Source organism: Eulemur rufifrons, chromosome 17 (genome assembly GCF_041146395.1).
Source record: "Eulemur rufifrons isolate Redbay chromosome 17, OSU_ERuf_1, whole genome shotgun sequence".
NCBI lineage: Eukaryota > Metazoa > Chordata > Mammalia > Primates > Lemuridae > Eulemur > Eulemur rufifrons.
In genome coordinates, this window is record NC_090999.1 from 35,404,711 (window position 1) to 35,417,105 (window position 12,395).

The following is a 12,395-nucleotide window of genomic DNA, read 5'->3' on the forward strand; positions in this document are numbered from 1 at the left end:
GCACTCTAGCCCAGGTGCCAGAGCAAGACTCTTAAAAAAAAAAAAAAGTCAACTTGCTGGGAGACAGAGTTGCATCTCTAAAGATTATATTTACTATAAAAAAAAGTTTCTTTCTTAAGTGTAGGTTTATGCTGCCTTGAGCCTGTGCATTATTATTTTTGGAAGCTGTGGACTTGTAATTGCTTAGGCAGTTGCCACCAGGAGATCAGAGGAGAGCTTGGAGGTGGCCCAAGGATGAAAAGCCCCAGCCATCGGGTCATCCTGGAAAATATTGTGAAAAGGGATTAGACACTTGGTTCTATACCTGGTTTTATGCAAGACTGAAAAAACCATATTGGATGATGTACTGATGTCACACTACCATGTTCTGATTTTTTTTCTGGGGGTTGGAGAGAGGCAGAGGGCAGGATGACATTCCTAAGAATGGGGTCTCCCATGAAGAGAACGGCCCTCCCTCCTGTCAGTCGCTCTGGAAAAGGGTCAGTCCTAGGGCAGGCAGGGAGGGCATGGATGACCTCTCCTCAGCCTTGTGTGGGGCCTGGGGCCTGGGCAGAAGGGCTCTCCTGAGAGAGCCAGGTGGTCCCTCGGGCATGGAGGCAGCCTGGGAGCTGGGCAGAGAAGGGCTCAGTTGGAGCTGTCTGTGAAGGGGGCTGGACCTGAGTATTCAGAGGGCATCCATGTTGTACACCGTGTGGCCCCACAGTCTCCAGGTGTAGATTGTGTCTTCTGTCAATTAAACATTTTCCTCCTCATGTCATGCTATAGGCAGCAATTTTATAACACACATTAGGGCTGTATATTTTTTCAACAGTGATCAATTACACTGAGTATTTGAATGTGGCAGATACGATTTGTTCTATTCTATGAGAGAGAAGTCTCCAGACAACATTTATTCTGAAATAAGACAAATCCCCAGCAGGTGATGCCCTCCCATTTAGAGAGTATATTGCCAATAAATTCAGCAGATGGAGGGCTGGACATTGATCTAGTCAGGTTTATCAACGTGCGGTGATTTACTTTGCAGCTTTGTGAAACACTCCTTTACAACAATTGCTAAGACTTACTGTTTTACTTCCTATGACTATCAGTGTGGAAGGGGTCCAGAAGTATAGGTGGAAGCTTAAATGTTTTGCTGAGAAATGAGAGGAGCACATGGATTACCTCTAACTATTATCCCCAGGGCCTTGGAGACCATCTACAGTACCCAATTTCATGTCATCTGTGCTACATGCTTAGTTACATACATCTATGCTTCTTATCTCTAAGCTTCAGGCTAGTCCTGCAAACACAGCAGACCCGTTTGGGCTATCACAGTCGGGTGCCGACAGGGCTCAGGATGCAGAAGGAATTCGGCAGAGACGAGTGGTGGGCTGATGCAGCGGTCTCTGGATGGCAGGAGATGATAGGACAAGGCTGCAGCACTGGCTGAGCTATCAATAGCCGAGAAATGATTTATGAGCCATGTAAACATTCCCCCGAGACTTCCCAGAAATGCATAGGGAGGAGAACTTCATAAAAGACCGTCCTCCCTGAAGATAAATGAGTTGCGTAAAGTGAATCATGACCTCACAGACTGATGAAATTTGGGACATTTAAGCTACATATGTGACTCGGGGTTATGTGTTCTGTGTCATTAATCATAGGTGAGTACCACAATGTTTAAAATATCGTAGATGTTTACCTTATTTTTCTTCCCTTCTCATAAAATATTTTCTCTAGGAAAATCTTTCAATAGTAAAAGGAAGGGAAGAAAAGGGAGGTCACAATTACTGTAAATGCTTACAGCACATAAACCTATGGAAATTTCAGAAAATTCAACTACTAACAGAAGCTTCTAGTGTCAACATGAAGGCACAGTTGCACATCCAACTGCAGAAAATATGAAGCAAAATGGGGGCCAGGATTTGGCCAGTTCACGAGACACTGGAGTTGAGCATGGGAGCAGCAACCGGACCCCCCTTGGGGTTTTACTTCCCTTTGAACTCTCATGGGACCCCATCTTTTGCTCTTTCTTTCCCTTCTTGGTTTGACTTTCTTCCTTGAGGCCTGGGAAACTGGATTTTCTTTGCTAAGTGTTCTATTTAAAGCTGGTCCTAGGAGTATTTTGTAGAAGGTGAATTTTCCTTCAGCTCTCATTTCTAAAATTTTTCTATTTATGAATCATTTATGAATCATTTTCCCTCCTGTAGATCAAGTTCTTCCACTTAAGTCCTGCTCAGGATCAACGCTTACTCTTTTAATATCTACTTTTGATGATTTATAATTTAATTTTAATTAAAGTCATCATGTTAACCACCTCCAACTTCTGAAACCTATGTAGAACCCCCAAGTTTTTTCCCTGTGTTAAAAGAATTTCAGGTATTAGGGAGTTTTCTTGGGGCATGTACAATCATGGTAAGTAGGTGGCTAATTTTGCATTTCGATACAAGAGGGTAAAAAATACAAACATACTGCGCAAGCCTTACACTCATTTTCAATAGTCTTGTTTGTTATATTTTCCTTACATTTCCATTGACTTAGGGCCTAACCAAAACAAAGTTTAGATAAGCAGGGCATTGCAGGTAAAAAGCTCTAAGTTTGGAAGGCAGGTGTACAAGTCTTCATTTAGTAGCAAATTACCTGTGAGATACGTCTTTTTACCTGTATTGGCCCAGTTTCCTTTTCCAGCCAATATATCTCCAATGATTTAAAAAAAAAACAAACAAAAAAACCTTATAAAGTCCCTATTACTTTTAAGAGCCCCAAAGTTCTCAATATACAGCCTCCATTATGCTCTTCTCTGGATAACAAGAACTTGTCAACTGTACGACAAAATCCAGGAATGAAGAAAAAAATAAAACCTACCTTTAAGAACAAAAAGGGCGTATAGCAGGAAGCTGAGATACAGAAAGCCTTCTGAGAACACCGAGAACGTTTAGCAAAAAGTGGAAAATCTGACACTACTGTACAGTCACAGTGTTCCTCTTCATAACAATGATTTTTCCTCCCCTCACTAAAATAGAGCAATTTTTATTGTCACAACCACATGTGTATTACTGGCAATAAGGATATAGTTGTGTTACTGGCAATAAGGATATAATTGTGTAGGATATCGCTTTAAACATCTTCTTTATTTTAAGATTAATAATCGGGGAAAATGACTGGCAGTTTCCAGCACTTTCCCAGCTGCCCTGGATACCTGTCATCCATGTCCAGAGCCTGTAGGTTACACTCGGGAACTCTTGCCAGTTCGTTAATAATGTCGCTGAAACCTGCTGCTGCTGCGATGTGCACACATGTCTTCCCACTCTCGTCGTCATAGTTGATTATGGACGGCCCCTGGTGATGGCTCAGAATGACGGAACACAGAATTCTATTTCCACTCTGGAAGGCAGAGGCAAAGAAAGCCCATTACGTACAATCCAGCACAATTCCCTGTCTGCGCATGTGAAGATAAAAAGGAAAAGTAAAAAACTGGAGGGAGGGGGCGGGGGGGGAGGGGAGAAGAGGAAAAAGCAAAGGAAAAGGAAAAAAAAGAAAAAGAAAATACATTCGATATAAACGCTCCAACAAATTTCCACTGGTCTCAAGACCCTGCACAGATTTTTGCCTCCTATAAGAGCTAAATTGTCTTCCACAATTAGTGAACTAAAGATGTATGGAAATTAAATACAGGTATAACTGAATGATATCAGAGCTAGCATGATGCATGGGCCACCTAGACAGTAACTTGCTCATTAGGTCTGTTCATTTTGTTTCCCCACTGTCACAGAGGTTGATCACTGAAAAACTGGCAGAGTTGATTTTAATGTTAAAGAAATAGCACTGACTGGTGGTACAATAATGCAGGAAAAAGCACATTCCTTTCTTCCACGGTATCTCTCTTGACACATCATGGCGATTTTTATTTGCTACTGAATGGCACACTGCCTTGCGCTAGGGAGTCTCACCACAAATGTGGATACTTGCAAGTGCTGCAGCCGGCCTTGCAACTCGGCACACACTTGACCCTGACCCTCCCAGAGTCTGTGCCTAAGGCCCCTGCCAGGGGCAGACGGTGACAGCAGCTGCTGCGTGGGGCCAAGGAACAGGGGCTCAGGATCTGTTCCAGGGAGGCTGGGAGGCTCCACTGTCCTATCCTATATCCTTTGGAAAACTAATTAAAAGATAAAGTGAGAATTTCCAGATGGTGACCACAGAGCATTATGCCTTAAGCACAGAGTTGGTTTCCTTCTGAGCACCAGGCCCTCTATGGCCACACTAGTCACATACTCATAAAGTGGTCCCTGCCTAAAAACTCTTTCATTCCATTCCTCTCATCTTCCCTCTTACATCCTCTTCCTCCCTCCATCCTTGGTCTAACAACAACTTTTAAGTAACTTTGACCAATTGTTGAAGTGCTATGCCATGCCCATCATCAGTAGTCAGCTACACTGAACACACACAAGCTTTCATGCCCACTTTATCAACTTTTCTAACATTCTTTCACCTGATGCTAGTTAGACATATTTTGAAGGGATCTAAAATATCTTTTATTTTATTTTTTTTTAGTATAGACATTTTATTCCCCTCATCCCCTACCCCCAAAGATGAGATGTTCTCATGGGAAATGCCCCTGAAGGGATCATCTTAGCTCTAACACACCCTAGGAGCACCCTTCTCTTCCTGCCCGTCTGACCCAGAGCAGGAGCTTCAGTGGGGCCCAGGTTGAGGAGGTGCGGCAGCATCCCCAAGGGCAGACAAGGAGAGTAAGATGATGTCCACAGGTGGGAGCTGGGGGCAGAGTGACACACAGAGGGTTGGGAGAGAAGAGCGAGCAGCAGGGCCCAAGAAAGGTTTTCCTTGGCTCCTGAAATAGCTTTTGATTGGTCAAGAGACACTTTTCTTTAAAAGCACTAGCCACACAAGAAGGAAAACAGAAGCAAAAAGAGTGTCAGCTCAATGAATTTTTTTGTTTGTTTACTATTTCCTGGAAGAGTAAAGAAATTCAAGTTTCCAAGGTGATTCAAAGGGCAAAACGCCCAATTCACAGTTTCTCCTCTTGGTAGAGGAGGGAGCATTAAACACAGATGAAGAAAACAAAACCCCACGCTCAGACTCTCTCTTCCCCTCACCTTGCCTGCTCCCCGGGAGGAGTCATTTTGGAAGTGGTGAACTGAAATAGAGGCTGCTGCCCAGAAGCCCCGAGTCGGCCTCTCTGGGGTCCTGACCAGCCAGCCTGCGCAGCAGATCTCTAGCATGGACACTATAGACAGCTCCTCTGGATCAGTGAAGACAGACTCTCCCTCTTTTACCCTTTCCTCCAAAATGCCTTTTGTCCGGAGTCTTCCAGACAATTCCTTTGCCTTTATTCATGAATCTCACTCATAATATCATCATTCGTATTTCCTTTTGTGTATAAGAAGATCCCCCCAAGAATAATGGCGATAGCTTCATTTACTGAGTGAACAAGCTGTGCCCAGCACCTTTCTAAACTATTTCATGTACTAACTCATGTAATCCTGCCAATAATCCCACAAGGTAGGTATTACTATTATCCCCATATCGTAGAGGAGAAAATGAAGGCATAGAATGATTAAGTAACCTGACAGCTAAGAATTAGCAGAGCCAGGATTGACTGTCCGTGGAGGCCTTGTGCTTCACTACTACACCCCTCTGTCTCCGAAAAAAGGGGTAGTCTACTGATTTGATCCTGCACATTCATACTGGAGGAACTAACGTGAAAACTTCTGTTTTGACCTATATCATCAGTAGCAGTGATGTGTGCCTTGCCAAACAAGACCTTCTTTAGAGTTAAACTTTGAGTACTTTAAAAGCTTCTCCTAGGAAGGTTGCCATGGTACACTCTCACAGAATTTGAGGGAGCCCTAGAGAGCACTGATTTGTAAGCCAAGGCCCTGGATCATGGTCTCCTGGTAACAGCATTCCCTTCTTAACAATCTGGACTGGGTGTCAGACAAAAATAGACTCAGACCTCAGAGGCCAGGGAGGGTCACAGAGACTAGGAGACACCAGGACAGAAGAAATGGGAATGTTGCCCAGATGGGTCCTTAGGAAGAATGGAGCGTGGGTTTTCATTTGGTGGGAATGTTATTAAACAGGGCAAGTGACAATATTGTACACATCCTATTCTTACTGAGCTCTAGAATTCTACCTTGGGCTGCCAGTTGAGGATTGTGAATTTATTTGTTTTGTTGTATCTGTTTGTTTTGTTTCTCCATCCTTCTAGGTATTCCATAATGTTGACTTCATGTACTCTGAAAACTATTGGGAATTCTCTGAGTCCTAGGCATTTTCTCTTTGCTCCTCATGAGAGAGAAGAGGTGGGGAAGCCTGACTCATAAGAAGCTTTGCCAAGAAGAAAGTTGAATTAATGTGTAATAATTTTTCTACAGGGAGATTAATTTTAAAAAAAATAAGACTCCAGATTGTAGACCTTCTTTATTCTAGGTAAATTTTGAAGGAGTCTAGTGGGAGAATACTAACTAGCTAACTAGCTAGTTATTTGTTAACATATGTCTGGGGGATTAGTTTTTTCTATGGTGGCTTCTTCTTGGAGGGAACTACAATCTCCTTCCTTCTCTTGAAAGTTGGGATGTGTTTGCATTGCTTGTCTTGTGATGGTGACTATATAAAGCAGAAGCCAATGTTTTAGCCTCTGTGTTTTAGTCACACAATCCTCTTAAAAGGCTGGGTGGTTTTGTGATGTGAGAAGAACACCCTGCTTCATCATTTTGGTTGGAGCCAGACATGTCAGACTGTAATAGAAACAGCAGGAAGATCTAGAGTCTATGCAGTGCGATTGTTGGAGAGTTGAGGTTTGGGGCTAACCAGAGGGAGAAAGGTGACCAACATCCCTGGCTTAGAGTCTGAACCATCTTCACAGGTAGCCCCTTTGGGCCTATGCTTTTTGCTTGGCCTGGACTCTAGAGGCTGCCAAACCCAAAAGCCTGGGGCTGACTCTCCAGGAGAGAGAGCAGAAGATAGAGATGGTGGGAGGGGGTGAGGCATGGTGACCCTCAGCTGCTGAACTACTTCATTTCATAGATGTACTAATGCTTAAAGTGGGAAAAAAAAAAGTCTCCTTTTATGCTATGTTAGTGTGTAGACAGGGGCTGGCTTCTGCTTCTAGCTTTCTGGCAAGATGAAGTCTCCAAGATTTCCCTGAGTTGTCCTTTCTAAACCCATGGTGGAGAATCTTTCTGTAGAAATGGAGCTCGCAAAGAGTAACTCTCAACAAATATTTGCCAAGCAATGAATAAACAAACAAATAAATAAGTAAAACAAACCTTACAAACAAACTATGGCAAAGCCAAACAGAATTGAATTTTACCTGTCCTTTTTGGCTTCCCTCTTCTCCCCATTATCCTCCTCTGTTTACTACCTTTTCTCTTCTTTCTCTACTTGGATTTACTCCCAGGTGATCCCTGTGGTCCCTCATTCTTCTCCACCCCCTTCGTCTCCACATCTGGCACTGGGAAGCTGACCTGGGAAGGCCACTTTAACTTAGGTTATGCTTCAAGGCTCCAGCTTCCTAAATGGGTCATAGTCTTTGATGCCAAGGTAATGGGGGCTGATTTCCTAAACTTGACTTTCCTTTTGCTTATTCTGGGTTTATGCAGCTTTTTAGTCATCCTCTTATCAAGCACTGGGAGCCATGTGCTCTGGGTTCCTGCGTGGGTTATGGGTGCAGTTGGGCAGATGATAAGCTCATTGTGCACTGGTTTCCCCACCTTGGAACTGAAGGATTGGACTAAATGACCTATGTGGTCCCTTCCAGCTCTGAGGTTCTTTCCTTCTATGAACTGGATCTACTGGTGTATGGCATTTATAATTATCCTTTGCCATTCTGACTATAGTTAGCATTCAAGTATATTTATAGGACTTTGACACAGTTCAAACAGTTGACCACAGATCAACTCTGTGTGTGTGTGTGTGTCCAATTTCCTTAACCACATAACCACATATTGAATAGACCAACATGAAGCAGTCCTTTTATATTGGTGCAGTTCTTTTTTTTCTATCCTTCCCTGAAAAGTATGCTGAAAGAAAAGTGCTGCTGAGGAAGACCCCCAATAAACACATTTTCTAGTAAGTGGGGGAGGGAGTAATGGTGAAATGTGAGGGGCAGTAGACACTTTCCTCTCTGACTGACTTGCTAGGATGCCTGGAATTCTTACTGTCAGAAAAACTCGTTGGTATTAAGGCATTGTGTTCCTGGAAGGCTTGGTTAAGCTTAAAATGTTATTCCAGAATTCTTCTTAGGTTCTTAAGTAAGGTTACCAGACAAACTGCTGTTCCCTAAATTAGAGAGACAGACAAGCAGATACAGAAAGAATTAAAAAAGACCAGAGCAGAAAACTCTGAGGGAATCAGTGCTACCCTTTGCAGGGTAGAAAAACCTGAACTGTAGTTGGTGAATTGCTGAAGGTTCAGTGTGGACAAGTCTGAGAATTATAAATTCCAGGGGACTCAGTCATAGTAGGGGCAGGAGGTTGCCATGCTCTTGTGAGTTTTACCTCCAGGAGCTTGATCAGGTTCTCACAGTAAATATCAGAGAACAATTCCATGGGATTGTGGCAAGGAGAGGGAAAAAGGAACCATTTTGAAATACACCAGAGCACTCTGTTCTTCTTAACAATGTCTGCCCTCAGGAAAAACCCATTCACCATAGCCTAACCTGGTGGGGTTTAATCAGAGCCTAACTGACCTTGGGGAAGGAAAATACTCAACTCCAAGTAGCTCTAGCCTTCCTTATGGGAGAAGGGAAATAATCAACTTCAGCCCCTTCTAGCCATACTGTCCCATCTAAGAATGGTGAAAAAGAAGTCTGAGAAAGACTTGTACAGCTCAAATTCCAGAGGCACAGATTCACTAAAAGACAGAGAGCTAGAGGACCATTCTCCTTTCTCCACACCTCACCACCATGTTCTAAAAGCTTATTTACAGGAGTTCCTCTTACCCACAACATCATGTATGGCTATCAAGAAAAAATTACAAGGCATGCCAAATGGCAAAAACACAATTTGAAGAGATAGATCAAGTATCAGTTCCAGACATGGCAGGGATGTTGGAATTATCAGATAGGGAATTTAAAGCAACTTTAATTAATTTGCTAAAGCATCTAACGGATAAAGTAAACAACATGTAAGTACAGATGGGCAATGTAAGCAGGAAGATGGAAATTCTAAGAAAGAGCCAAAAAGAAATGCTAGAGATAAAAAGCACTGTAACAGAAATGAAGAATGCCTTTGATGGACTTATTAGTAGACTGGACACAGCTTAGGAAAGAATCTCTGAGTTTGAGACTATCTCAATAGAAAGCCCCAAAGCTGGAAAACAAAGAGAACAGAGACCAAAAAATAAATAAATAAATAAATAAAATAAAATAAAATAAAAATACCAGGAGAGAATATCCAAGAGCTGTGGGAGAACTCCTTCTTGTATTCCCATTCCATAAAGGAGAAGGAGAAGGAGAAGGAAGAAAGAGTGGAACAGAAGAAATATTTGAAACAATAATAATGACTGAGAATTTCCCCCAAATTAATGTTAGACCCCAAAGCTCAGAGAACACCAAGCAGGATAAATGCAAAACAAAAACAAAAACGAAACAAAAAAACCCCAAGCAACCAAACAAAAACACACACAAAAACCCTACACCTAGGAATATTATTTTCAAATTATAGACAATCAATGATAAAGAAAAAGTCCTGAAAGAAGCCAGAGGGGAAAAAGCATCTTACCTACAGAGGAGCAAAGATAAGAATTACATCGGACTTTTCTTCAGTAACTATGCAAATAAGAAGAGAGTGGAGTGAAATAGAGTGTTGAGAAAAAAGAAAAAACCCACCAACCTAGAATTCTGTTTTAATTGTCCATTAAAAGTGAAAGAGAAATAAATACTTTCTCAAAAAAAAATTGAGGAAATTCTTTGCAGGCAGAACTGCCTTGCAATAAATGCTAAAAAATTCCTTAGAGAGAATAATAAAAATATAGGTCAGAAACTCTGATTTCTTCTTTTCTAAAGAAAAGAAGAGCATTAAAGAAGGAATAAGTGAAGGTAAAATAAAATATTTTACTTTTATTATTGTTAATTAACCTAACAGATAATAGTTTGTTCAAAATAATAACAGCTACAATGTATTTAGTTATATATATATAATTATTTACATGTATTTAATTATATATATATGTTTATATATAAGTAAAATGAGTGACAGTAATCCATACAAGGAATAGGTGGAAGAAATTAGGATTCTTTTTTATTATAAAGTACTCCTACTACCCATGAAGTAGTATAGTGTTATTTAAAAGTGGGCTTGGATTAGTTGTAAATGTATTTTGCACCTAGGGTAACCACTAAAAATGTAAAAAGAAAAAAAAGTATAACTAAGATGCTAAGAAAGGAAACAAAATGGAATGATATAAAATGCTAATTATAACCACCAAAGATGGGAAAAGAGTGGAAGATAAAAATAGGAATAAAGAACAAATAAAAACAGTAACAAATATGGTAGATATTAATCTAACTATATCAATAGTCACTTTGAACATCAATGACCTAAATTCACCAATTAAAAGACAGATTTTCAGACAACTATATGTTGTCTACAAGAAACCCACTTTAAATATAAAGACACATAGATTAAAAATAAATGAATGGTAGCCAGGGCCAGGTGTCATGGCTCACACCTTTAGTCCCAGCTTCTCAGGAGGCTGAAGTGGGAAGATCACTTGTGTCTAGAAGTTTGAGTCCAGTCTGGGCTCATAGAAAGAACCTATCCCTAAAAAATTAATTATTTAATTAATTAAAAAGTAAATGGATGGAGAAAGATTTACCATGTAAACACTAATCAAAAGAAAGCAGGAGTAGCTATGTATTAATTTTAGAGCATATTTAATAACAAAGAAGACATAACCCTTATTCACCCAATGACAGAGCTTCAAAAATGAGGCAATTATTGCAAGGAGAAATAGATGAATCCACTATTACAGTTGAAGACTTCAACACCCCTCTATCAGAAATGGACATATCCAGGAAGCAAAAAATCAGTAGGGACATAGTTGAACTCAAAAATACCATCAATTAACTAGATATAATTGACATCTATTGACTACTTCTTCCAACAACAGCAAAATACACATTCTTTTTTTTTATTTCAGCATATTATGGGGGTACAAAAGTTTAGGTTACGTATATTGCCCTTGCCCCACCCCCCGCCCCCAGTCAGAGCTTCAAGTGTGTCCATCCCCCAGACGGTGCGCATCGCACTCATTATGTATGTATACACCCATCCCCTCCCCCCGCATCTGCCTGACACCTGATTAATGTTATTCCTGTATGTGCACTTAGGTGTTGATCAGTGAAACCAATTTGATGGTGAGTACATGTGGTGCTTAAATACACATTATTAATAAGCTCAATGGACCTTCAAGATAGACCACATTCTAGGCCATAAAACACACCTTAGCAAATTTAAAAGAATAGAAATCATATAATGTATGCTCTCAGATCTCACTGGAATTAAACTATAAGTCAATAACAGAAAGATAACTTGAAAATCCCCAAATATATGGAGATTAAGCAACACAATTTTAAATAACACATGGGTCAAAATAAGAAATGTCAAGAGAAATTAAATGAATTTTTTGAACTAAATTAAAATGAAAATAATATCAAAATTAGTGAGATGTAGCAAAAACAATGCTTAGAAGAAAATTTATAGCATTGAATGTGCACATATTAAAAACAAAGAAAGATCTAAAATCAATTGTATAAATGTCCACTTAGGAAACTAGGAAAAAAGAAAAAAAAAGAGCAAGTTAAATCTAAAGTAAAAAGAAGAAAAGAAAATGAAAAATTAGAGTAGAAATCAATGGAATTGCAAACAGAACATCAATAGAGAAAATCAATGAAACCAATAAAATTAATAAGACTCTAGCCAGGCTAACTAAGAAAAAAAGAGAGGGACATAAATTGCTAATATCAGAAATGAAATGAGATACATCACGACAGATCCCATGGACATTTAAAGAATAAAAAAGAAATACTATGAACAACTCTATGCTCACAATTTGATAACCTGTTAGAAATGGGCCAATTCCTTAAAAGACACAATCTGCCAAAACACATACAAGAATAGATAGACAATCTGATAGCCCTATATTTATCAAAGAAATTGAATTAATAATTAATAACCTTCTAAAACAGAAAGCATTAGGCCCAGATGGATTCACTAATACATTCTACAGAATATTCAAGAAATAAATTGTACCAATTCTCAATAATCTCTTTCAGAAGACAGATGCATAGGGAATACTTCCTAACTCATTCTGTGAGCCAGCATCACCCTAATACCAAAACCAAAGGCATTGCAAGAATAAAAAAGCTATAGGCCAGTAGCTCTCATAAGCAT

General features: G+C 40.1%; 1 protein-coding gene across 6 annotated transcripts in view; it reads right to left on the reverse strand.

Moving 5' to 3' along the window:
• The window catches only part of ANKRD55 (ankyrin repeat domain 55), a 95,578-nt gene that overhangs the window by 20,099 nt on the left and 63,084 nt on the right, over positions 1-12,395 (reverse strand). For all 6 annotated transcript variants that reach the window (XM_069491936.1, XM_069491938.1, XM_069491937.1 and 3 more), the window contains one exon: positions 3,179-3,363. In XM_069491936.1, coding sequence (XP_069348037.1) covers positions 3,179-3,363 — 185 coding nt within the window. The remainder of the gene's footprint in view (positions 1-3,178; positions 3,364-12,395) is intronic.